The 26,504-nt window shown below is 36.6% G+C and overlaps 4 protein-coding genes, 1 long non-coding RNA gene and 1 pseudogene across 5 annotated transcripts; 3 read left to right on the top strand and 3 right to left on the bottom strand.

The window, feature by feature from the left end:
- Nucleotides 1-6,091: 6,091 nt before the first annotated feature.
- LOC129891649 (uncharacterized) lies at nucleotides 6,092-10,093 on the top strand. The gene is made up of 3 exons (XM_055967073.1): nucleotides 6,092-6,460; nucleotides 6,612-6,709; nucleotides 9,805-10,093. Exons 1-3 carry the CDS (start codon nucleotides 6,187-6,189, stop codon nucleotides 9,856-9,858), a joined length of 426 nt encoding a protein of 141 aa, XP_055823048.1. The 5' UTR covers nucleotides 6,092-6,186; the 3' UTR covers nucleotides 9,859-10,093.
- Nucleotides 10,094-12,286: 2,193 nt separating this feature from the next.
- Nucleotides 12,287-13,136, bottom strand: LOC129893172 (uncharacterized). Its single transcript, XM_055968664.1, has 2 exons — nucleotides 12,821-13,136; nucleotides 12,287-12,620 (listed from the first exon to the last, which is right to left on the bottom strand). The coding sequence occupies exons 1-2, from the start codon at nucleotides 13,008-13,010 to the stop codon at nucleotides 12,499-12,501; spliced, it is 312 nt and encodes a 103-aa protein (XP_055824639.1). The 5' UTR covers nucleotides 13,011-13,136; the 3' UTR covers nucleotides 12,287-12,498.
- Nucleotides 13,137-14,423: 1,287 nt separating this feature from the next.
- Nucleotides 14,424-16,538, bottom strand: LOC129893018 (probable LRR receptor-like serine/threonine-protein kinase At1g56140). The gene is made up of 6 exons (XM_055968507.1): nucleotides 16,428-16,538; nucleotides 16,179-16,352; nucleotides 15,852-16,065; nucleotides 15,102-15,333; nucleotides 14,768-14,918; nucleotides 14,424-14,684 (listed from the first exon to the last, which is right to left on the bottom strand). Exons 1-6 carry the CDS (start codon nucleotides 16,536-16,538, stop codon nucleotides 14,424-14,426), a joined length of 1,143 nt encoding a protein of 380 aa, XP_055824482.1.
- Nucleotides 16,539-17,146: 608 nt separating this feature from the next.
- On the top strand, nucleotides 17,147-19,082 carry LOC129893017 (putative pentatricopeptide repeat-containing protein At3g15130; annotated as a pseudogene).
- Nucleotides 19,083-19,738: 656 nt separating this feature from the next.
- Nucleotides 19,739-21,762, bottom strand: LOC129893015 (putative UPF0481 protein At3g02645). Its single transcript, XM_055968506.1, has 3 exons — nucleotides 20,920-21,762; nucleotides 20,646-20,767; nucleotides 19,739-20,264 (listed from the first exon to the last, which is right to left on the bottom strand). The coding sequence occupies exons 1-3, from the start codon at nucleotides 21,760-21,762 to the stop codon at nucleotides 19,739-19,741; spliced, it is 1,491 nt and encodes a 496-aa protein (XP_055824481.1).
- A 2,481-nt stretch (nucleotides 21,763-24,243) lies between these two features.
- LOC129893169 (uncharacterized) lies at nucleotides 24,244-26,262 on the top strand. The gene is made up of 2 exons (XR_008767394.1): nucleotides 24,244-25,515; nucleotides 25,845-26,262. It is a non-coding gene; the product is annotated as an uncharacterized LOC129893169 (long non-coding RNA).
- Nucleotides 26,263-26,504: the final 242 nt, after the last annotated feature.

Here is a 26,504-nt window from a genome sequence, read left to right as displayed (position 1 = left end):
ATAGTAGAGTCAGTAACAACCTTGGGAACGACTCCAGTAGACCCAGCGGTGCTTTAGAGAAGTTTAGGAGCATTTTATTAGCGACACAACAGGAATTAGGCAATTTTGCCAATTTTTTGAATGTGTTAGCCCATGGTTTTTTTAGGTGTCGGGGGTCCGGGTTAAATTTTCTTGGATTCTTCCATAGTAGCGTCCTTCACGACCTGGGAAAAAACTCCAGTATCCCCAGTGGCAATTTAGAGGAATTTAGAAGCATTTTATTGGCGGCGCAATAGGAATTAGGCGATTTTTCCAATTTTTCGTGTTTGTTAGCCCATGAAATATTTAGGTGCGGGGAGTCCGGGTCGAATTATATTGGATTCGTCTATAGTAGCATCCGTAAAGACCTAGGGAACAATTCCAGTAGCCTCAGCGGCACTTTAGACGAGCTTAGAAGCATTTTATTAGCGATGCAATCGGAATTAGGCGATTTTGTCAGTATTTCATCTGTGTTAGCCCACGAATTTTTATGGTGTCGGGGGTCCCGGTCGAATTTTATTGGATTCTTCAATAGTAGCACCCTTAACGACCTGGGGAATGACTCTAGTAGCCCAGGAGGTGCTTTAGAGAGGATTAGGGGCATTTTATTAGCGACGCAACAGGAATTAGGCAATTTTGCCAGTTTTTCGTGTGTGTCAGCCAACAGATTTTTTAGGTGTCGTGGGTCCGGGTTGAATTTTCTTGGATTCTTCTATAGTAGCGTCCTTAAGGACTTGAGGAACGACTCCCGTATCCCCGGTGGTGCTTTAGAGGGGTTTAGAAACATTTTATTGGTGGCGCAATAGAAATTTTACGATTTTGCCAGTTTTTCATGTGTGTTAGCCCATCGATTTTTTAGGTGCCTTGGTTCGGATCGAATTTTCTTGGATTCTTCCATAGTAGCATCCGTAATGACCTGGGGAATGACTCTAGTAGCCCCAACAGTGCTTTAGAGAGGTTTAGGAGTATTTTATTGGCGACGCAACAGGAATTAGGCGATTTTGCCAGTTTTTCGTGTGTGTTAGCCCACAGAATTTTTAGGTGCCAAGGGTTCGGGATGAATTTACTTGTATTCCTCCTTAGTAGCATCTGTAACGACCTGGAGAATGACTCAAGTATCCTCGGCGACGCTTTAGAGGGGTTTAGAAGCATTTTATTATCGACGCAACGGGAGTCGGGCGCTTTTGCAAATTTCTCGTGTGTGTTAGCTTACAGATTTTTTAGGTGCCGGGGGTCCGAGTTGAATTTTCTTTGATTCCTCCATAGTATCATCCTCAACGACCTGGGAACGACTCCAGTATCCCCGGTGGTACTTTACAGGGGTTAGGAGCATTTTATTGGCGGCAATAGGAATTAGGCGATTTTGCTAATTTTTCGTGTGTGTTAGCCCATGGAGTTTTTAGGTGCCGGGGGTCCAGGTCAAATTTTCTTAGATTGTTCCATAGTAGCGTCCGTAACGACCTGGTAATGACTCTTATAGCCCCGATGGTGCTTTAGACGGGTTTAGAAGCATTTTATTAGCGAGGCACCGGGATTTAGGCTATTTTGCCAATTTTAGGTGTCGGGGTACCGGTCGAATTTTCTTGTATTCTTCCATAGTAGCGTCAGTAACGACCTGGGAAACAACTCTAGTAGCCCCAGCGGTGCTATAGAGAAGTTTAGGAGCATTTTATTCTTTAGAATAGACACATGAAACACTGGGTGTACCCCAGACAAACCTAGAGGTAAAGCCAACTCATAGGACACCTCTCCAACACACTTAAGAATTTCAAACGGCCCAATATACCTCGAACTGAGCTTACCTCGCTTACCGAATCTCACCACACCCTTCATGGGTGAAACTTTCAACAACACTTACTCTCCCTCCATAAACTCCATGTCCTTGACCTTTCGGTCTGTATACTCCCTCTGCCTGCTTTGAGCTGCGAGAAGTTTCTCCTGAATGAATTTCACCTTCTCGAATGATTCTCTCAAAAGATTAGTTCCCCAAGATCTCACCTCAAATACATCAAACCAACCAATAGGAGACATATATCTCCTCCATTCGTGTGTGTTAGCCCATAGATATTTTAGGTGTTGGGTTCGGGTCCAATTTTCTTGTATTCTTCCTTAGTAGTATCCTTAACGACCTAGGGAACACTCCAGTAGCCTCGGCATTGCTTCTACGGCGTTTAAGAGCATTTTATTGGCGATGCAAGAGGAATTAGGCGATTTTGCTAGTTTTTCGTGTGTTAAGCCACAGATTTTTTAGGTACGGGGGTCAAGGTCGAATTTTCTTAGATTCTTTTTTAATAGCATTCGTAATGACCTGGGGAATGACTCCAGCAGCCCTAGTGGGGCTACTATGGAGTTAAGGAGAATTTTAAGGGCGACGCAATAGGAATTAGGCTATTTTGCCAATTTTCCGTGTGTGTTACCCATAGATTTTTTAGATGTCGGGGGTCTGGGTTGAATTTTCTTGGATTCTTCATTAGTAGCGCCCCTAACGATCTGGGGAATGATTCCAGTAGCCCAACAGGGCTTCTATGGTGTTTAGGAGCATTTTAAGAGCGACGCAACAGAACTTAGGCGATTTTGCCAGTTTTTCGTGTGTGTTAGCGCATGAATTTTTAGGTGCTGGAGGTCCGAGTCGTATTTTCTTGGATTTTCTATTTTTAGCGTCTATAAAAATCAAGGGAAAGAGATCGTAGCCTTGGTAGGGCTTCTACAGTGTTAAGGAGCATTTTAGGGGCGACGCAATAGAAATTAGGTCATTTTACCAGATTTTCGTTTGTTAGCCCACAAATTTTTTAGGTGTCTGGGGTCCGAGTCAAATTTTCTTGAATTATTCTTGACTAGCGTCCGTAACGACCTAAGAAACGACTCTCGTAGCCCCGACGGGGCTTCTACGGAGTTTAGGAGCATTTTTGGGCAAGATGCAATAGAAATTTGGCGATTTTGGCCAGTTTTTTGTGTGTATTAGCCCACATATCTTTTAGTTGCTGGGGGTCAAGGTTGATTTTTCTTGAATTCTTCTTTAGTAGCATCTGTAATGACCTGGAGAACGACTCCAGTATCCTCGGCAGGGCTTCTACGGTGTTTACGAGAATTTTAGAGGCGACACAAAAGAAATTATGCGATTTTATTAATTTTTTTATGTGGGTTAGCCCATGAATGTTTTGAGTGACTGGGGTCCGGATCGAATTTTCTGGGATTCTTCTTTAGTAGCGTCCGTAATGACCTTGGGAATGACTCCAGTAGCCCCGACAGGGCTTCTATAGTGTTTAGAAGCATTTTAGGGGCGACGCAACAGAAATTAAGCGATTTTGTCAATTTTTCGTGTGTGTGAGCTCACAGATTTTATAGGTGCCGGGGGTCCGAGTCAAATTTTCTTAGATTCTTCCATAGTAGCATTTGTAATGACCTGGGGAATGACTCCAGTAGCCCCGACTGTGCTTCTACAGCATTAAGGAGCATTTTAGGGGCAACACAACAGGTATTAGGCGATTTTGCTAGTTTTTCTTGTGTTAGCCTCGAATTTTTTTGTATTCTTCATTAGTAGCGCCTGTAACGATCTCGGGAATGAGTCCAGTAGCACCGGCGGGGCTTCTACAGCGTTTAGGAGAATTTTAGGGGCAATGCAACATGAATTAGGCAATTTTGACAATTTTTCGTGTGTGTTAGCCCACTAATTTTTTAGGTGCCAGGGGTCTGGGTCAAATTTTCTTGGATTCTTCTTTAGTAGCGTCTGTAACGATCTGGGAAATGAGTTCAGTAGCCCCGACGGAGCTTCTACGACATTTAGGAGCATTTTAGGGGCGACACAATAGAAATTAGGCAATTTTGCTAGTTTTTCGTGTGCGTTAGCCCACGAATTTTTTAGGTGCTGGGTGTCCAAGGCGAATTTTCTTGGATTCTTGTTGAGTAACATCCGTAACGACCTGGGAAACGATTCCAGTAGCCCCAGCGGGGCTTCTACGATGTTTAAGAGCATTTTAGGGGAGCCGCAACAGGAATTAGGCGATTTTGCAGTTTTTCTTGTGTGTTAGCCCACACATTTTTTAGGTGTCGCGGGTCTGTATCAAATTTTCTTAGACTCTTTTTTAGTAGGGTCCATAATGACCTAGGAAACGACTTCAGTAGCCCTGGCGGGGGCCTCTATGGTGTGTAGGAGAATTTTAGAGGCGACCCAACGAAAATTAGGCAATTTTCGAATTTTCTTAGATTCTTCTTTAGTAGCGTCTGTAACGCCCTGGGGAACGACTCCAATAGCCCCGGTGGGGCTTCTATGGCATTTAGGAACATTTTAGGGGCGAGGAAATTGGAATTAGGCGATTTTGCCAGTTTTTCATGTGTGTTAGCCCACGAATGTTTTAGGTATTAAAGGTACGGGTCGATTTTTGTTGAAAACATTTTTAGTAGCGTCCGAAACGACCTGGGTAACGATTTCAATAGCCCCGCCACGGTTTTTACGGTAATTAGGAGCATTTTAGGGGCGACCTAAAAATGTTTCATGGAAAAATCTACCCGATGCCCCGGCACCTAAAAAATCTGTGGGTTAACACAAATGAAAAGTTTAGAAAATCGCCTAATTCATGTTGCGCCCTCGCTAAAATGTTCCTAAATGTCATAAAAACTACTACGGGGCTATTAGAATATTTCCCCAGATCGTTACAGACGCTTCTAAAAACGTTTCGCTGAAAATTCGATCGGGAGCCCCTGTACCTAAAAAATCAACTCACACAAAAAACTGAGAAAATCGTTTAATTGTTGTTGCATCGCGTCATATGCTCTATAACTCTTGCCTCGTAGCCCAAGGACTTCCAAACGACAAGTTAAGCCGCATGAACAAGACTTAGACCAAGAACTTCACAAGTTACGCCCCATGATCAAGACTTAACACTACTACATTGTGTTTTGATTTTTTATATGCTCTATAACTCTTGCCTCTTAGTCGAAGGACCTCCAAACAATAAGTTAAGCCTTATGGGCAAGACTTAGACCAAGAACTTCACAAGTTGCACTCCATGGGCAAGACTTGACACTACTACATTGTGTCTTGATTTATCATATGCTCTATAACTCTTGCCTCTTAGCCCAAGTAATTTCAAACAACAAGTTAAGCCCCATGAACAAGACTTGACACTACCATATTATATATTGATTTATTAGAATCAATGAAAAAAGACAAAAAGAAATAGAAGTAGAGAAAAAACGAAAAAATTAAAAAATTAAAAAAGAGAAGAAAAATAATTAAAAAATAAATAAAGAAAGAAAAAAATAGAAGTTAAGAAAGGAAAAAATGAAAAAAATGAAAAAGAAAAAAAAATGAAAAAGAAATATAAGATAAGAGAAAAAATCATTTAATTTAAAGAGTTAAGAAAGAAAGAGAAAAATGAAAAGAAACAAAGAAGAAAAAAGTTGAGAGACAATTGAGGATGGAGAAGTTAAAAAATAGTTGAGGTGTAAAAATGTACTTTGACTCAACTTAAAATGGAAAGAAGGATATTATTTTAAGACTTCTCTTATGGAAGGCAAAAATTCAAGACCACTACATTTGAGGGATATTCTATGTAATTTTCTGTTTTGGTGATATGACTTTCGATCAAATTTTTTTCTGAAATCTTTATGGAACCCTCCATAAGTATTCTGAGGAGCAATATGTGTAGTCTCGCACGATCCACGACGTATTAATAGCATTTATAGACCCTCTCAATGAGTTCATAAGTATTAATTCATAAAATTCTTGAAATAGCTTTGATAGATTGATTGATTCTGCCAAAAATACATGACTCCGCTAAGTGATAACACGATGTATAGACTTTAACACCTGCCCGGTGCTGAAAGGTCGGAAGGAGAAGTGTTATAAGTTTTGAATGAAAGCTCCGGTACAAAAAAACTCGTGTAGGGTTTATTCCCAAAAAAAAAAAAAAAAAACTCCGGTACACGGTGGCAGTAACTCTAACTATCCTAAGGTAGTGAAATTCTAATAGAAGTTCAAAATTATCTGGATTTTTTTTTTTATATATTAATTATTAAATTTTAAGAAAATATGTGATGGACTTTATTTGACCAGTATTTGTGGATTCATTGGTAAGGAGCGACTCACGGCATAAAACCCAAGCAAGGTCTTTCATTTTTGGTATCTCAGTCCATATTCTCAAATTTGTTAGTAAAATTATCTGAAGAATGGCCATTAACACTGAATGTACTTCTCCTCCTCCTCCTCCTCCTCGGATCGGCAAGATCGGCCCATACACGGTTTTCATGACCCCTCCAGCCACCCCCAAGTCCGGTTCTACCGAGCTATCACCACCCCCAGTTCAGCCGCAACCGGTTCAGACACCAGCGGTTCAGGTGGTCGACAAGTCATGTCCGGTTTGGTCTCCCCCAATGCAGTATGATAAACCCTCTCAGTCCTCTTTTGGGTTTTTCTGGAACGCTGTCGCTAAAGTTCAAAATGGTACCTTTTTTGCCCTTATCTTTCTTTGGTTAAATAAAAAGGGCAACTATTTCTTTCAATTTAAACATCAAGATGCTAACTTTATTGCATTTTTCTATTCTAGATTTATTTGTTTTTCAGATCTTAATTTCATGAATTTTGATTTTTATAGCTCATGCGAGTTTGGATGAACAAGTGGCATACTGGTTTGGGTTGAATCAGTCAAAGTATCAGTGGGCATTAGATGATTACTATGAAAGCAAAAATATTGTAAGTCTTAAGTTTCTTTCTTATAATTATTTCTCAAATTTGCTGAATTTCTTGTTTGGATGTATAGTTACAAGTTCATGCGATTTCTATCTGATTTCTTCTTTCTGATCAAGTAATCTTTAAAGTTAAGTTTATTCTTCTATTGTTTGTGCCACAGAAAACATCCACTTTCTCTTACCATCTTTTTTCTAGTCAGCACCTTTAACTGTGGTGCACATTATGTTAATCATCGCAACAACAATTGTTTACAGATGTGGATCAAGGATATATAAACTTTAAATTTAGTCTTCACTAAACTTTTTTCCTACAGTTCCTCTGCAGTTTTGCCTCCTTCATGTCATTTCCTTTCTAGGATCATGTAGATTTCAGACTTTAGTTTGTTCTTAGGCACCGGATGCCTTGACTATTAGGCAAAGAAAACTGAGAATGTAATATCATAAAAATACTCTTCTTTCTTTCTTTTCTGAAACTGTAACATTTATGTAACAAGTTTAAGTAGATGGTTGAGAACTTCCCATGTAGTTGTGCAGACTGTTGCTAGCCTACCTATGTTAGAGTGGCATCTAACATCTGGAGAGCACAAACATTGATCACTCTTGTTATACACCTCTGTTCAAGAAGAAAATGGTAGAGCTATGCATAATTGTGATGGGTTTCCAACAAACAGTCTAAAGGACATATGTTTTTGGGCTCTGTATTGTTCAGAAACTTTTTTAAGTCTAAATTTATATAGTATCCTTCATTTGTCTTGAGGTATCTGTGTCAGCCAGTGTGCAATGTGCGTGGATTCTTCAAAATTGGAAAATTTAGCAAAGAGGTGCTATATTTTGTACCTGATACTATCCCATACACATCACATACATACTTGTAAGAAACTCCGTGAAACATAACTAAGAGATTAATGTGGAATTTGGTATCTAATGTCATGATAGAGAAAATTGGGGCTGGGTAGATAGGAAAGATTGATTGCAGATGCTAATAACTTTCACCAAGAACATAATTAGTGTAAGTTTTATACCAGTGACTGTCTTTTCTAGGAGCTCATTCCGCTTCCATTTCATGAATGTTTTTCTTCAGCTCTCAAAAGGTTTGTTTTTGCTTCAAACTTTTTTAAAAAAATTTTTAACAACCCTTGGGTGGGTCAGGGGCTGAGCAACACCCTCAAACAACCAAAGTACAAGGAGGGGGCATAAACCTGACGTCCGATCCTAGGTGGTTCATAAGTCGACTGACCTACATCCCCAAAACTATGAAAGCGCAAACCTAGATACTATGCACCTAAAATAGAGGACTCCTCTCGATACAAAATGTCTAGGAAACGTAAATAAGGGAGACTCACCCCTTACAAAGGTAAGAAAAGAAAAGACACTATGACCTATTCTAACTAGCTATAATCCAAAAGAAGACAGCTAGAAATAAAGGGTTAAGCAAAATGGAGGTTTCATAATGTAGTTGAGCCATTTGATAATAAATTCTGAGTCGACCTCCAATATGATTTTGTGATACCCATGCTGCAAACACCACTGAACTCCATAAATAGCAGCTTGAATATCTACTTGATTGTTTGTCCCTGTCCCCAAAGGTACTGTAAATGCAAAAATCATAGAACCTTGATCATCCCTTAGAATGTCTCCTCCTCCTATCTTTCCCGGATTAGTTAAGGCACTACCATCTATATTGAGCTTATGTATGTTTGCAGAAGGTTTAATCCAGATGACTTTGGTGATTTTCATCTCATGACTACACCTTTCTATCATGTTAAACAAATCCCCCCAATTGTTAGGCCAAATTAAATAGGGATAGGCAGTGGTAAGAAGATGAGTAGTGTCTTTGAGGATCAAGAATTTAACTCTTGAGATGTTGGACTGATTCCCACCATATTTAGCTGAGCACCTGTTCTTCCAGAGGTTCCAGCAGATAAATATAGGTAGAGAATGTACTACAAGCTGCTGAACTTCAGTTTCAAACTGTTGATTTTTTGTTTTACACCAGCCACTGAAATTTATTCCAAATGGTTAAGATACCATGCCTCTTTTATCTTCATATCCTTTCTTTTGGGGGCGTGATTATGGGAAGTTGATGGTGATTCCTGCAGAGTTTAGAGGTTGAGGTGGGAGGCTCTTATGGGTTTTTTGTAAGATAAGATGAAGTTATGCTTCTTATGTTGTAGTACCTCCATATTTGTGTATATGGCAGTGTACAGCGTTTAAGAAAAAAAGACTTTTGTCACATATCAAAGGTAATGTTTGAACTTGTGATCACAAACATGCCATCATCGGAGACATGTTTTTGTTTTCTGTAGCATTTATTGGGTTTTGTTTAATAAAGGATCTAAGAAGCTACTTCCTATCTCAAACAATATTGTAATTGGAAGTGTATATGACACGTTTTTGTTTTCTTTAGCATTTATTGGGTTTTGTTTGATAAAGGATAAGGAATTGCCTCGTGTACATGAATCATTAATTGTCTGAAAACTTCCTAATGTTTAAATGATGAATACAGCATGCTCTAAATTGAGAGCATGATAGGGAGAGTTCTGATTTTGGTGTCTGTTTACATTTCCTTCTAATTCTACCTTTGATTGATTTCTCTACACAGAATCACAAATAGTATGTTCAGAACTTAACTAGGCAAAGTATTGTTTCTTCCGAAAAAAGAAAATTATCTTTTCATTTGATAATAACATACCCAGTGTAATTCCACTAGCAGAGTCGGGGGAGAGTGATGTGTACGTACCTTACCCCTATCTTGTGAAGGTAGAGATAGAGAGATCGTTTCTGATAGATCCTCGGCTCAAGTAAAATGTCTTCTCATTTTGTAGTGTCTAAAATTTGGATCAACTTATAGTATGAGTCTCGTGGGGCGCCACAATGGCTTGCATAAAATAAATAATGAAATGTTGCTAATAAATAAGGCTGAGGCAAACATTGATTCTGATTTAAATCGTACCTGCAAATCTAAGGCCCGAAAATGTAATGGTTATACTTTTTGGTGTATTTGTAACTCCTACTCATTGTTAGACCGCTTTTAATTGCTTTGTGAGACGTTTGTTTTTGGGTTTTTTGTTGCTTACTTATTAAATGTCTTGTGCACAGAACCAGGCTGAAGAAAAGGCAAAAGTTGTAGCTAGCAAATTAGAGAATGTATGATATGCAAAAGGAGAAGCTATAAAATCTTGGCAGGATGTCTATTTGTTTCCTCTTGTTGCTTCTAGTGCTATTCCTGCACGGTATGCCAATATATATATATTTGTGTGATTGTCACACATTTTTAGCTGCTATGGTGCAGCAGCCTAACAATGCTGTGTTGTGAAGTTATTGATGTTATCTTTTACAATATATATCCATGTACTTTTGTTAGTGGTAGAAAGTTTCTTTCAGATTAGGGATTTTGTTGTTTCTACTTGTCATTTTGGTGTCCTATCCACTAGTGATATTAGTGCGAGCAATTTGGACGGAGGCATCCAACGGTACAATATTTGTTAAGCACAAATCAATTTTGTTTTCCTTTTGATAAATGTATAATGGACTTTTTAAAAGAGGGCATTTGGATTGAGGTATAGTAGTTGTTATAAAAATACATATTAATTAATTAAAGTCAAGTAATAAAAATCTATATATAAACATGTGTTATACATCTGTCGATGTTACATGTAGCGTAAAAACCTATGCGAGCGAACAAATTTTACCCCATCACCAGTCCAAATGCTTTCTTCATAACTGTTGCTTCAACAAGGTTGTGGAAGCCTTCAACTCAGGCTAGCCAATAAATCGTTCATCATATGCATGTATTTTCCTTCCATTGATTTACATAAATCAAAGTAGAGAAAATGCTTCTTGAACTACCGAGGTGTTATTGTTGCTGGTGATGGGTAGTGTAGAGTTAACGGCGATGATGTTGCTGTTAGTGGTGGGTATTGTGGAGTTGATGGCTGCTGCTGTGGTATTGGTGCTCGGCTTAGAGCATTAATGGAGAAGATGAGGAATAGAGTAATGGGTTGTGGGGGAAGGACAATTGACAAAGGCTGGGCTGGGTGAAAAAGTATTCCACAGCGTACTTTTGAAGAGATTAAATTCACTTGAAATGAAAAGAATTAACCACAATTTTAGTGGAAAATACTCATTTGTTTAGGTATGAAGTGCCTAATGCAATATTTGTGGTGACGCAGAGTACATGCTAACGTCAAATTTCACGAATCTTAGATTGTCTGACTAGAAAGACCGAAAAACTCGATATCAATTATAGCTCAACATTCCGTATCATAGTTGGATAGTTTCATTGACACACACACGGCAAATTACATAGTGACACTTCATAACCCTGTGGTATTTAATATCATCGCACCAAACAACCACTCAGTCTGTCATCTTGCATCATACCAAATGACACCGAATTATAAGAAGAAACACCAGATCCTCTTAAAAGGTTGAGTAATCTCACAGGCTCTAATAGACAAACACAGTCAGATTAGTGTAGCCAACTTACTATAATAAACTGTTTCATTTTGCTAATTGTGGTGCCTGTGAGCATCTCGACTAATTTCACCAGCACAGAAATTGTCTTGGATAGATGGAAAGAAATTACTTTAAGTCTTTTGCCTCTGCTAGATGTTGGACTTCATGGTTAGACTTTCATAAAATAAATATAAAAAGCAACTCTCTAAGGTTAGGTTTTTGACAAGGTAAACAGATTTTCTCTCTTCACCTATACCTTAAATTTGCCATCATGAAGCAGGGTAAAACATGGTTACAAAAAGTCATATGAATCCTTCATAATACAAAACCTACACAAACAATCATTGCTACAAGCCCACACAACTAGTCTTAATTTGGTTTGTTCATTTCTAGGAATCAAAGAGGAATGGTTAATTGCCACTAGGGTGGTTTTTATCAATCAAGAAAGCAAACAAGAAACTCAGAGACATGTGGAAGTATGTTCTCATAGTTAGGAGTTGTTAAAGATTGACTTTTCAGAGGAGCTGGAGCATATAATTTGTTACAGTTGAAACAACTGAATGCTACACTTGAATGACTTGACATTTTTGAAAATAAATTGCAGATAGGTGAATCACAAAACATACAGCCTAGCACATTCATGGCCTAAACATAGACATTTATATGAGGATCTTGATATATATTGCTCTAGCAGTAGAGACAATCTTTCATCGATCTCATGACTCTATGATAGGGTTCTGAATGGATCAAATAGATGACCTACCACACCCTTTAAAGACTCTACACTAGCCATATAACACCAAAAAATTCCTGATATGCCTTCCATTTTTTGTATTTTTGAATGAAGCAATGAAATTTCATTCAAAAGCATCAAGTAAATGCATGACAAAAAGTTACAAACTAAAGACAGTATTATCTACCCATATACAATAGTTCTTTTGAGGGGCTCATTTCAACAATATTAGGAATAATATCACTCTCCTGCACAACAATGAAAAATTCTTTTGTGTATCCACGTCGATGCATATAATACAAACCAGCATTTGACTAAAATGCTTTGTGCTATTTCTCCAATCAGTTAGACAGCAAAATAGTCCTGTCTGCTAAACTATGCAGGCAAAGATTGGAAGAAAAAGTTATGGTTGTATTGAAAAACAGCAAAAAACTAACAAGCACTCGTATTATTACATCGTCCATACTGAGTTAAAGAGTACATAGTTTAGCAAGTAATGGTTCAATATCCCAGGCAACACTATTTTTTTTTTCATTTTGATTACAAGCTTATCTAGGTGGAGGAAAGAGAGTAAATGAGGTAGCTGTACAATGTATGGAGCTCTAGACGGGAGGTATATTGGAAAAAGAGAAACCTTTATAACCCTTGTAAGCATAGTATGCAATCCGTGTATAGTAGAACCCTGGTATAAAGAGAACTCCACCAAGTATAGCGAAAAAAAGCCCTGCATTACAACAATACAATGTGCAAGGCCAAGATGAGCATAGTAGTAAAATGTGAGCAACAAACATTAGGCTTAAGGACACTGATTTAAGAGGAACCCTAGACAGAAAATTATTGAAAAATCAAAATCAGATGAGTAAACCTGAGCCCCAAAATAAAAATAGAAATAGAAATACAAAAGAAGAGGTTTAGGGTACTTGCCATGAGCTGTATCGCCGCCGACCTTATTGATTGCCATGAAAATACCTAGAAAAATAGCAAGGGTACCAAATACAAGAAGGGCAACAGCAAGAGCGATCTCTTTGATGGGTCCACGATTGTTGTCGGCATGAGAACCCTCCATCATTATATCCTCGTCGGATATCGAGAAAGCATGATCGACATACGCCATTGAACAAACACTATTCCTCTTATGCTTCAATAAACAAGAACAAGGGTTAGTGGCAAGACCTTTTCACCACAAACAGAGTTTGACCAAACTACAAGGCTTCTTTGCGTGTGTAGGTGGACCTTTCTATTGTTTTTTATTCTAATATAGACTAATTGTCAACATTCTAAGCTAACCTAATACCCTTTTACTTATCAAATTTTAACTTGACACACTTATTAAAAGGATAATAATTCATATAGTGAATTTATTATTTCACGCCTATTAATTAATAAAGTTTTAAACATATTTACTCACTATATTTTTAAAAAATTATAATAGGAAGAAAAAAATTGTTCTTTCTTAATTTGTCAAAATTGATAAGTAAAAAGGAAAATCAAATTAGAAAATATTTGACAAGTAAATAGTGATCCCTATTTATGTGGTACCTTTCGAATTTCAAGATTCAAATAAATCTATATCGTAAATTTTTTATATATTTTTAAATATTTTAAATCCCCACTTGTGAAATTTTACTGAATATGTTGTTGTTGTTTTAAATATTTTAAATTGTTAATTATTGTGACTTATAGTACTTTTTACGTAGTTTACAAATATATAAATTTCATTTCAAAAAATTTTAAGATTCCATGTGCATATTGATCAAATTTAAACTGTTTGACTCTCAAAAAAATAAAAAGTGTCACATAAATTGCGACAGATGGAATAGTTATATTTACTTATATTTAACATTTATTATCCTACAACTTTGAACACTAATCCAATTCATTTTACTCTATTTTTTTTGATTTTCCACTCGATGTTCGAAGTTCACATTGAAGTCTCGACTAAATTCGCACACTGTAGAATCCATTCGGGGATGGTATTCCTAACAGATTTTCTCCATACTCACTCTATTCTTATTCACTACTTCATTAATGTGGATTTTGTTTTATTATGCACACATGAATACATAAATTAAAAAAGAAAAAAGAAAAAAAATCCATATCACCAACAAAAATTGTGGTTGATTGATAAGTACTACTTCACATTGTTAACCGATTAACAAAAATAAAAATACATCCATACACCATTTCTTTACATCCATAGACCATTTCTCAGCAAGAGAAGGATAAAGCCGTCCAAAAAGGTGAGACTTGCTCATCAATAAATTACATTCACATTGCAATTTCAATAAACACCAAAAACACTTTACACTCATGTTAACTTATTTCCTCTACTTATAATACACTGGAAACTAGAATTTTGCTCATCGCCTTAGAAAGTAAAAAGTAACCAGCTTGGCTGAATTACATATGCACAAATGCTATTGACAACACACGAAAAATAAAATAAAAAATGGAGATAAACCTCGCTTTTTGAGATATAAATATTTCTGAGATGGTGAGAAATGAAGTTGAGATATGTACATTTGTGTCAAGCATGCACTGTTATCGTCCTTCCTATCCTTAGCTTTGGATCTAAGAAAGGCGGAGGCGGTGGTCTAGTTGGTGTTTCAATCTTGTGTACCAACATTGCAACGATCTGAGACATTGGTGGTCTTAAATCTGCATGCGGCTGAAGGCATAAGAAAGCCACATGTATTGTTTGCATCACATCCTTTTCCACAATTCCATCTTCCAACATCTTGGGATCAACTAGATCAATTAATCTTGATCTTTCATATAGCTTCCATGCCTGTACATACGTACTTGAACAATCAATATTTATGCATTGTCATAAGTATAACTTAACCAAAAAATAAAAAGAAGGCAGCCTACATAGTCGGGGAGATACTGCATTTCTGAAGGTAAAGAAAGATCTGTATTCTTCCGACAATTGATAATTTCTAGCACAACAACACCATAACTGTATATATCAGCCTTTTCAGATAATTCTCCTCTAATGGCATATTCAGGAGCTGTGTAACCTCTGCCACACAGAAAATAATGGCTTAAAATCCAGAAAAATAAAACTAACTTAATAATGGCTTAAAATCCAGAAAAATAAAACTAACTTAATAATGCTGCTTTAAAAGTTCATGTAGACATCGTATTTGTTCCATTTGTACAAGTTGACATAATAAAATAAAGTGAGAAATCGAACACTACTTACAAGGTTCCAGCAAATGCAGTGCTGAGATATGCTTGATCTTCAGGGAAAAACCTGGCTAGGCCAAAATCTCCAATTCTTGGTTGAAATTTGTCATCCAGCAGAATATTGCTGGCTTTGATGTCCCTGTGGACAATCCTAATGTGTGAATCCTCGTGAAGATATTGTAATCCCCGTGCAATCCCTAAAATTATCTGGTACCGAGTTTTCCAATCAAGGAATATATTACTCTTTCCTGTGAAAAACAAACAGGAAAATGAAGAGCATTCTCCCTGGAGCTTTTGCATATCTGATGGCAATTATAGCTGTTGAATCCCTATTTCTATTCTCCTTTTCCTTCCCTTTGTGCTATTTTCTTTCTCTTGAAGGAGAGAGATAAAACTACAAGTTATCATACCTACTACCGAGAGATATACAAAGTTGAACTACCAAAAGATAAGGCAATTGCATACTACTGTTATCCTCAAAAGTGTAAGAGACAACTAGCTAAAACCAAGTGGGGAAGAACTTTCAGGTCAAAATACACACAACTCACCGTACATTTTCAGGTCTACGGTCTATCACTCAATCTTGAACCCAAATAAGAGAATAATACTCCATGAGAAGCATCAAGACAATGAATTTATATACTATTTAATATGCTGGAATGGATACAAACATATGGGCTTAACGAGTGCAAAAACAATGACATCATTGAGAACTTAAAAAGCAACAACTTATAACAAGTTTGAAAGGAAAGAGAAATATAAATACCATATAGTATTTGATCCAAGCTCCTATTCTTCATGTATTCGTACACAAGAAGCCTCTGATCTCCATCTGTGCAACAGCCAAGAAGGCGGACCAGGTTCTTGTGCTGTATGCTTGTTATCAGCCGCACCTCAGAAAGAAACTCCCGGTCGCCTTGCTGCGATTTGTCAAGAGACAGCTTCTTGACAGCAATCAATTGTCCATCTCCTAGCTTCCCCTAAGAAAAAACACTAGCGCCAATTTTTAACCTTGAAAAAGTCCTCATCCTCTTAAACAATGCAGCTAATTATAAAAATGGATTTTACAAGTGGCAAGACACATTAACATTACCAGGAAAACTGGACCAAATCCACCACATCCAAGCAGGTTATTTGAGTGAAAATTCTTGGTAGCCTTCTCCAATGTATGGAAGTTAAAGTAGCTTATTGTACGAAGATATACACTAAGGGCATCATGACTTGTCCCTTTATCATTTGAAAAAAAATAATCTTTAGTTGCGAACAACTATAAGAAACTCAAAAGGGCATGGATCAGTAAAAACAAACCTGGAGGAGGCTTAGGTGTGCAAGTAATCAAAGCAGTCAGTTTTCCTGGTTCGAAAAACTTGCATAGGATGAGTATGAGAAGTAACAGGATAAAAAGAATAACTAGGCTTCCAAGAAAAAAGAACAAGCCAGAGAAAGGCTGCATCTCACTTTTCGATATCACTGTATCCACAAAGGACAAATAGTTAATCAAGCTAGATTATATGATGCCATGCCAAACATAAACACTTGACAAACTATCAGCTTTAAGTATTTCTTTTCAAGAATCCAAAAAAAATGTTACTTTTGACCTTAGCTGATCTTATAAAAGCTTATGGACTATATATTATATTTGACCTTAGCTGATCTTATAAAAGCTTATTGTCATTTCATTGTGGAGGAAGAAACAATATAGTTAGTAGAATAAAGAGATGAAGGTAGAAAGCCAAATCTTCAAATGTTGGGAGAATCGAAAAGCTTCGGAAAATCCAGAGTTTGTCATGCCAGCCTAAACTAAAAATAAAATACTTTGTTTCAGTCGTCACTACTGAGGACGGCAAAATATTGTTAATTCTATAGACAACATCTTTACTTGTATAATATTTTAATTATACCTACTAACTTATAAGAAAAAGACCATATCTAACTTGAACTCAATTGTTTTAATAATAAATGTGAGTTGGAGGAGTACATATACGTGAAGAGATTATATGTACCATGTGGATGTGGAAATAATAAATTAAAAAATAGCTAGTTAATACTATTATTGATTGAATCGGAAAGAAAGTTCATGGAGCTGTATTAAGGATGGGTTATTCATTTGATTTTATGATAAACAATGATCTCATTGATATGTACGCCGCTAAGTCCAGTAGAGTGAAACTGTCTCTCAGTGTTTGACAAAATGCCTGAAAGAAAAGTGGTTTCTTGGACCGCTTTAATGCGTGTATATTTACAACATGCTAATGCTCAAGAATCCTTGTTGATTCTCTTCTCAAACGTAAGACCCAATGAATACACTTATTTTTACTAACTTAAAGGCATGTGGTATTCTTGGGTGTTTTGGAAACTGGACAACGGATTCATGGGTTCTGTACTAAAAGTGGGTTTGAAAAGTATCCAGTTGTGGGAAATTCAATTATTCATATGTACTCAACATGGTGATGCTGAAAATAATTTTCATGAAATGCCAGAAAAGAATCTCATAAGTTGGAATGTTATGATAGCAGGGTATGCAATGGGAGGATTTGGTGATAAATCTATGTTTCTGTTCAAACAAATAGAACAACAAGGAGAAATGCCAGACGAGTTTACGTTTGCAAGCACATTGAAGGCTTGCAGTGATTTTAAGGTTGCCTCTGAAGGAAGCCAAATTCATGGTTTTCGCATCACTAGGGGATTCCTTATTTCCAGCCAGAAGGTTATTGCAGGCGCTCTTATTGATTTGTATGTCAAATCAGGAAACTTGTTCGAAACACATAAGGTGTTTAGCCAAGTTGAACACAAAAGTGTGATATCATGGACGACACTGATTGTTGGGTATGCTCAAGAAGGTAAACTAACTGAAGCATGAACCTGTTCAAATAGCTCAGGGAAAGTAGCATCACGTTGGATGGGTTTGTGCTGTCAAGCATGATGGGTATCTCTGCTGATTTTGCTCTAGTTGAGCTCAGGAAACAATTGCATTGTTGTGCCGTAAAAATACCTGATGGTTTAGACATGTCTATATTGAATTCCATCATGGATATTTATCTAAAATGTGGGATAATAGAGGAAGCTGAAACACTTTTTGATGTTATGCCACAGAAAAATATGACTTTGTGGACAGTTTTGATCACCAGGTATAGGAAGTATGGTCTTGGCGGAGAAGCAGTTGAACAATTCAAGAAAATGTATATAGATAGTATTGAGCCTGATGAGGTTTCTACTTAGCTCTGCTCACAACTTGTAGTCATTCGGGGCTAGTTCAAGAAAGTGAAGAATACTTCTCAAAACATGCAATTCAAACTATGATATCCTGGATCGATCTGGACGCCTAAGAGAAGCTAAGGTTGTGATAGAGAACATGCCCGTAAAACCAAATGTTGGTATTTAGCAGACACTGATTGGTGCATGTAGAGTACACAAGAATGTAGAAATAGGAAGAGAAGTTGGGGAGATTCTCTAGAAAATAGATGGAAATAATCTGGTGAATTATGTTATGATGTCAAACATTTTCGCTGAGGACCGCCTATGGGAAGAATGGGAGGGATTAAGAGAGGCCCGTGAAAGCAAAAGGTTCACGGAAAGAAGCAGGATAAAATTGAGTGGAGATGGACAAGAAGATGCAATTGTTCTACAACAGAGATGGGACGCACCCACTTACTAAAGCTATCCATGAGTTTTTGAATAAGATGGAGAATAAGATGAAAGATGATCTTGGTTACACACGGGAAGTAAGCTTTTCATTACATGGTGTTGAAGATGAAACAAGGGATGAGAGCCTGATATTTCACAATGAGAAATTGGCATTTGGTTTGGCACTTCCTTCTGGTGGAGATGAAATTGAGGGGAAGCCAATTAGTGTTTTCAAGAATTTGAGAGTTGTAAAAATTTTCATGAGTACATCAAGGGTTGGTCAAAGATTTTGAACAAAATACTTCTTGTTAGAGATGCCAATCGGTTCCATAAGTTTCAGAATGGAACATGTTCCTGCAGAGACTATTGGTGATAGTATATTTGATTTGATAGCTGAATATCAAGGTTAAGTGACTATCAGCAACTGTTATAAACCCTATCATTATTTTATCTTAAATCTTTTTTATTAAGAAACAGGAAAACATGACACAACTAAGGGAAAAAGAAAGTGTGAAGGGCTTTCTGAAACCTATCTAAGCAGGAAATGCTGCCAGAGCCCGAAGAGGTAATCTCTGCCTCTTGCTCTCTCATAAATGAAAAATATTAACATGAGAGTTCTTATCTTATGAAAGTATATGTTGTATCATTGAAGGAAAAACTATTATTTGTTCATACAACCTTTATCATCATTATTCTGTGTTTTGCTTAGTTTGGTACTATAATTGCTTACATTCGGTTTTCCCTGGTAAAAAAATAATTCGTAGGTTGTATGAACAAATAATAGTTCAATTCTTGGTACTTAACAATTGATTAGTCACAATTTTTTCTATGGGTAAACACTCATAGTCATTCTTTGATACTTCTGTGTGAATACGTATGTTTGTGTGTAATAAAAGCCGACAAGATTTTGATGTTGTTACAGACTTGCAGTGGTATGAAATTGCATGTCAATCATATTTGTTTGATATTAATACCATGGAATATCCACACTAATTATTTCTGCAGTATATGGAGTTTATTGACATCATTCTAGTCTCTATTGCCCCAAACATTGTGGCAGCCATACATAGAGCAAAATGTCTGGAATATTAGCAGCAAGAGAATGGATATTGACATAGCAACAGGCAAGAACTTGAAAGAAACATAGATGTTTTTCTTCAATCCTCTACGAGCCCTAACGATTAGCCTCTGGTCATAGTACTTGTTGACTTTCTCCATGGCAATCTCCACATTAGAACTTCCAGTAGACCTCACAAATGACCTATGCATGGTACTGAACAAAATGGCAATTTCATTATCAGTCAAATCCCCTTTGATAACACCAGCTTGCCTAAGCAGCCTCACATCCTTAGTAGTATCTGCAGTCCCACTCATTAGATTGATGTATCTAGCAAATTCGAGCTTGGATTTCAACATGGAAGCTTCATAGACCATCAAGTTTCTAATTATGACTTCTGATCCAGCATTCATGGTTATCACAGGAAGATATAAAGTTGAAGAAGCTTGTTCAAATTTAATCCTACTGATACCCTCATGAATGGGGCTGCATCTGACTCTGGCATAACACCATAATCGGGATGCTGAAGGGATAGTATTGATATTCTCGCTTTCTTCATGTCCATTTATTTCCATACCTTTCCTAAATAGATCCGATCAGTTTCGTGATGAAGAGAATTTCCGATGTTGAAAGGTATCGTCACGTGATTTTGGGATCTTTTGTTTGCTCCGTAAGGTAGTCAGAGCCAGCCAGTTTTTCATTAAACAGGCATGATAGTCTTCAACTGCACGAAAAATCACTTTTTGAAAGAAATCACAAAGTCGGAGAAGGGCGGCGGCGGGGGAATTTAGAATGAGTGTCGGTGTCTTGATCAATTTTTGGTTTTTTCTATATATGAATCCCAAGTATGACATAGATAGAGGAAAGAAATTCTCATACATGCCGAAGGTACATCTGAGACCTTCCTTACCGGAAATCGTTGACCATGGTGCATTTCCCATGACCTGGTTAATGGACTTTAGAAGTTTTTGCACGTTTGTTGGGCCTATAGGCTCCAACACCTGACAAGTGAGGCTTGCTCAGTTGGTTAAGCACCTCCACCCACGACCGGTAGGTCCTGGGTTCGAGTCACATTGGAGGGGAAGTGTGGAAACACTATAAATCCTCCAAAATGGGGGGTAAAAAAAGAAAAAAAAAAAATAGGCTCCAACACCTCCAAGATTGTTTCAAAGTTGTGAATGATGTCTTCATGCGTATCTTGATCTTGAACATCTTCTTCATCTTTATCATCATGTTTGATAATGATAGACGACATTTGAATAGGAACCGGAGCAAAATCTACATGATCATCGAGGATTAAATGATACATAAGATCGAGCAAATGAAGAGGCCGAGTTTCTTTGGCATTATTTCTATGGTACTTAGGCAAAGGAAGTGGGGAATGCATTTCACAGAAGCGCCTAAAAATGGAAGTTAACTCAGTGTCTTCTCTATCCTCAGGGGAAGAGAGACAGAGAAACTTTCTGATTTGCTTCATGGCAACAAAGGGGATTTGGTTTTCAAGCATCATAAAGTCTTGGGTGAAAATGGTGTCATCAATATTATTATCATCATGCACATTATTTCCATATGCTGAACGGAGGATGTTAAGCAAGAATAGACCATCTATGGCTACTATCCAAGCTAAAGACTCCTCATCTATGTCCATGAACCGGTTATAACAAGCACAAATAACAAGGTCATTGTCTATAAGTTTGTCGATCAAGAGATGCTCGAAATTGAGGATTTGAGCAGGCTGAAGAATGTCCTTTATGGCAGCAAGTTTGTACCTTTCCATTTGATATAGATCTGGGCTTAAATGATGATAAGGTCCCATGCCAATGAGCTGAGGAGTATAGGCTTGTGGTTTGTGGTGAGTTAGTGTTTTGGGAATGTGGACAGAAACGGGAGGGATAAGATTGAAGTCAATGACAACTTCTTTCTTCAGGGCATTACTTATGCGGTCTGTCCATCTCCTGGCGCTTGAATTTGAGGGAACAATAGGATCCAATGCCATGTTTAAATTAATTGTTTGCAATTATTTCATGCATGCATATACATATTTATAGATGTGGATAATCATTCTATATATTATATATCACGTTTTGTTTATGAGTTTTGAAAGAGACTAGCTATTAAAATTAATTAGTTTGCTGCTATAAGAGAAGTTTCTTGGAGTTGAGATCATGATTGGCAACAAAAATAGTATTAATAAATCTAGGGGAGTATTAGTTAATCACGACAAGTCTAATCTGATTTTATATGATACTTTGTGTAAAAAGTATATATATCTATATAATAATATATTATCACCTAAGTATATGCCAATGGATTATCATTTGATAGTAGAATAAATCTGGGAATTAAATTTGTTATCTATTTGTTATTTGTTTGTTGTTTTTCTCATAAAGCTTTTAATTTTCTATTCTTATCTAACATTTTTTATGCATTTATGCTTTTACTGAGCCGAGGGTCTCCAGGAAACAGCCGTCCTACCTTGGTAGGAGTAAGGTCTGCGTACATTCTACCCTCCCCAGACCCCATGTTGTGGGATTTCACTGGGTTGTTGTTGTTGTTGTTGTTGTTGTAATGTGGTCAGTAGTTCTTTTACACAAATAGTAGTGTTTAATCTAATGTTGTTTGGCATTTCAAATACCCCACATGGGATAATTAAGTTATGCACATGTTATTTTAGAGGTGTCATTTGAAGTAATGCACGTTATGTTAATTTTGAGAGAAGTATCGAAAACACATTCGAACTTGGCGTGGATTATTGATTTATTTTTGAACTATTGGTAGGCTTAAAAACACTCTTCAATGTAACGAACTAAGTTTAAATACACCCCTCTCATTTCATACACAAAAATATGTTATTCACGTGTTATACATGGATTTTTTTAACGGATATGGCATATATATATATATAATTAAAAAAAAAGAGAAAAGTATTAAGAACACCTCCGAACTTGACGTGGATTATTGGTTTCATCCTTGAACTATTGATAAGCTTAAAAACACCCCTCAACTTGACGAACTAAGCTTAAATACACCCCTCCCATTTCAGACATAAAAATGTGTCATTCACGCGCTACACGTGAATTTTTTTGACTGATATATATATATATATATATATATGTATATATATATATGTATATATATATATGTATATATTTATAAAGAAATAAAAGAAAGGGTTTTGTTATTCTAAAGTTCAACAACGAGTCTTTAGTTTCCACCTCTCTTCCCCACCAAAATTTTTCTCCAATGTCACAACATAACCCTTCAGTTTCCATGGAAATCAAAGGGTGTTAGCCTAGAAAACGTTGGTTAAAGTACTGATAAGTATATGCTTTGTTATTTCTTTGTTTTGTTAGGATTTTGTTCGCGTGTTTTTTACTGATTAAATTTTGATTTGAAATTCTTTAGGGCTTTGTTTGCTTCCATATTTTGCTCATCGATATCTTGTTAAGCATCGTCTTCAAGATTAATATCTTCTTCGATTTGGGTTTTCAACAAGCTCGAGCATTCAACTGTAAGAAATTGATTGACGGAACATTAGTAACCAAGTTTAATACATAAAATAAATCCGACAAAAAAAACTAATTCATACCTTATAGTTTTTACAACTCCAAAATCTTCTTTCGGGATTGTCCTCCGATCATTAAATTATTTATGCCGGAAGTCCACATCGACAAAAAATAATCACGAACACAATAGGAGGAGAAAGAATATTATAGCTATGAAATTAAGCTATTAAAAAAGAGAATGAAAAAAAAATTGGATCTTGTTTGGAGGTTTGTGTTAATGGAGGAGAAGTTAAATAATAATAAGAAGAAGGGTAGTAGCCGTTGGTAATTAAAAATTGAAGGAATTTTTTTTGATATGACTTTTTTTTTACCCCTTCACTCGCTTAAATAAATTGTAGCCACTTGCTATGTCATGTGGCATGGGAGGGGTGTATTTAAGCTTAGTTCGTCGAATTGGGGTGTTTTTAAGCTTGTCAATAGTTCACGGACGAAATCAATAATTCTCGCCAATTCGAAGTTGTTTTTGATACTTCTCTAAAAAACAAATAAGGTTGATGTGGCATTTTTTTTTACCCTTTCACGTGCTTAAATAAATTGTAGGCACTTGCTATGTCATGTGGCATGGGAGGGGTGTATTTAAGCTTAGTTCATTTAGTTGAGGGGTATTTTTAAGCCTGTCAATAATTCAGGGACGAAATCAATAATCTGTGCCAAGTTCCAAAATATTTTTGATACTTCTCTCGTTAATTTTTTTTATTTTATTTAGCTTAGGAGGAATCTCAATTTGAATTAAATGGATTAAAGCTACATAGCGATTGATTTTTGTTTCAATGCTTACTAACTGCATAATGAGATAAGAATAGCATGAAGACAAGTAGTTAGGGGACAGTTGAGTAATTGTACAGCTAGACTATTAGTTGTGCAGCTAGTTAGTTAGTTATAAAATAACAAAATCTGTTGGTGGTTAGAGAGTGTAGAATGTGTATATATATAGAGCATTGTAATTGCTCTCTTCTTCCTCAAGACTTCTGAATAAGATCAATACTTCTTCTCTTCTCTCATTTAGTTCATTCATAGTGTATCTGATTTTATGCACTAATGAATTGAAGAAGTAGCATTACTGTATGTGAAAATTCACATGTTATCAGAGCACAAATCATAATTGTGAGTTTATGTTATCCTGTTTGAAGAACAACAATGGGGACAGTCAAGTTCGATCATCATCACACCCTATTTCTACATCCTTCTAATAATACTGGAGCTTCGATTATACCAATGCAGTTAACAGGATCTGAAAATTACTCTATGTGGAGTAGGGCCATGCGTATTCAATTGCTTGGAAAGAACAAGCTTGGAATTGTGGATGGCACCTGAAAGAGGGAGGATTTTGGAACTGAATTAGAACATCAATGGGATAGATGCAATGCAGTCGTCCAAGGATGGATCATGAGCTCAGTAACATCAGAATTGCACATAGAAATTGTGTATGCAACAAGTGCTAAAAGTAAATGTTTCACGAATCTATCAATTACATAAAGATATAGCTAGTCTTATACAAGGAAATGATAGTATTCCTGTGTATTTTTCAAAACTGAGGAATTTTTGGGATGAGTTTGCTAGCATAGTACCACCACCATATGATTGCCCTAGATCTAAAGAGTTTTGTGCTCATATGCATAGACAAAAGTTACTGCAATTCCTGATAGGTTTGAATGAAACATATGATCAATCTCGGAGCCAAATTTTGATGAGTAAACCAACTCCTAGTTTAAACAAGGCTTATGCTACGCTTGTTGAGAGGAAAAGCCAACAAACCGTAGCTAGTTCATCTATGAGTGGTGAAGGAACAGATCTAACAGCACTGATGGCCAAAATAGGTGAAAATTATCAACATAATAAGTGGGAAAATCATCAATATCAGAAAAGGAAGAAGAACTGGGATCAGTAATGTGACTTTTGCAAGTTGAAAGGGCATGTGAAGAGAGACTGGTATAGATTGAATGGATAACCAGCTGACTGAAAATTCAAGAAGAAAGACAATATGAACACTGCTAACAATGTGCATGTTAAGAATGCACACTCAAATGTACTAACAGGGATCAAAGACAAGAAAGATATGTTGAATAAACTGACAGCAGGAGAACTTCCAAGAGCACCTCTTATGACAGGTGAACAATATGATCATATCTTGGGAATGATCAACAAGGATACTTCACAGCATGGTGTAATGACTAGCATAGCAGGTATGGCAGGTATTTCCCAGAATCTTATAACTAAGGTAGAAGATTTAGAATGGATAGTTGACAGTGGTGCAACTAATCACATGGCTTCTAGTTTGTTTATATTAACTGATATCAAGTTGGTTAATTCTGATCATAATAGGAGAGTTCATTTGCCAAATAGAGGAGTTACTTTAGTAACACACACTGGGAGTTGTAGAATAACTTAAACAAGAAAAGTATAAAATGTATTATTTGTCCCAAATTTTCACTACAATCTCTTGTCAGTATCTAAGCTAACCAGGGAACTATATTGTTTTGTTTCATTTTATCCTGAATTTTGTCTATTTCAGGACCTTTCAACTGAAAAATTGAAGGGGATTGATAAGCAACATGATGGGCTTTATCAGTTAATTCCACCATATCCACATAAGGATGGGAACACACAATGTACAGATGCAAAGGGATTCACAACACATAATAACAAGAAGGATGTAATGTTGTGGCATAGAAGATTATCTCATGCTTTTACAAAGTCAATAAAGAATGTATTTGGCTATGCTTTAGATGATTGTAAATCAGTACTAAACAATTGTGACATATGTCCATTAACTAGATATACTAGATTTCTTTTCCCAAGCAGTGATACTAGAACAACTAAGGCATTTGCTTTGTTACATTTGAATGTATGGGGTCCCTATAAGACTCAAACTTTTGATGTGAACAGGTTCTTTCTGAAAGTTGTTGATGATTCCTCCAGGATCATTTGGATATTTCTGTTAAAATTCAAGTGTGATATGTTCATGGTTCTTAAATAATTTTTTAAAATGGTCCTCACTTAGTTCAATACTTTAGTTCAAGGTGTTAGAATAGATAATAGTGGAGAGTTTGTCAGCCACCAGATGCAGGGTCTTTTTAAATACTTAGACATTATTCACTACAGAACATGTGTTCACACCCCTCAGCAAAATGGTATTGCTGAGAGAAAATACAGATATTTATTAGAGGTGGCA

The sequence above is a fragment of the Solanum dulcamara genome, chromosome 6 (assembly GCF_947179165.1).
Source record: "Solanum dulcamara chromosome 6, daSolDulc1.2, whole genome shotgun sequence".
Taxonomy (NCBI): domain Eukaryota; kingdom Viridiplantae; phylum Streptophyta; class Magnoliopsida; order Solanales; family Solanaceae; genus Solanum; species Solanum dulcamara.
Note: the sequence above shows the minus strand (reverse complement) of the source record. Positions and strands in the feature narration are given on the sequence as shown.

Excerpts from the sequence above, each read along its gene's own strand:
- LOC129891649 (XM_055967073.1), top strand. The coding sequence starts at position 6,187 with ATGGCCATTAACACTGAATGTACTTCTCCTCCTCCTCCTCCTCCTCGG. Across the intron at positions 6,461-6,611 it reads TGTCGCTAAAGTTCAAAATG|CTCATGCGAGTTTGGATGAA; the intron begins GTACCTTTTTTG and ends TGATTTTTATAG. Across the intron at positions 6,710-9,804 it reads ACTATGAAAGCAAAAATATT|AACCAGGCTGAAGAAAAGGC; the intron begins GTAAGTCTTAAG and ends TCTTGTGCACAG.
- LOC129893172 (XM_055968664.1), bottom strand. The coding sequence starts at position 13,010 with ATGGCGTATGTCGATCATGCTTTCTCGATATCCGACGAGGATATAATG. Across the intron at positions 12,621-12,820 it reads CGGCGGCGATACAGCTCATG|GGCTTTTTTTCGCTATACTT; the intron begins GCAAGTACCCTA and ends GTTGTAATGCAG.
- LOC129893018 (XM_055968507.1), bottom strand. The coding sequence starts at position 16,538 with ATGCAGCCTTTCTCTGGCTTGTTCTTTTTTCTTGGAAGCCTAGTTATT. Across the intron at positions 16,353-16,427 it reads TCGAACCAGGAAAACTGACT|TTGTTCGCAACTAAAGATTA; the intron begins GCTTTGATTACT and ends AGTTTCTTATAG. Across the intron at positions 14,685-14,767 it reads TGCAGTATCTCCCCGACTAT|GCATGGAAGCTATATGAAAG; the intron begins GTAGGCTGCCTT and ends ACGTATGTACAG.
- LOC129893015 (XM_055968506.1), bottom strand. The coding sequence starts at position 21,762 with ATGGCATTGGATCCTATTGTTCCCTCAAATTCAAGCGCCAGGAGATGG. Across the intron at positions 20,768-20,919 it reads ACTTTGAAACAATCTTGGAG|GTGTTGGAGCCTATAGGCCC; the intron begins GTGTTGGAGCCT and ends CTCACTTGTCAG. Across the intron at positions 20,265-20,645 it reads CTCAGATGTACCTTCGGCAT|AGTCAGATGCAGCCCCATTC; the intron begins GTATGAGAATTT and ends GTGTTATGCCAG.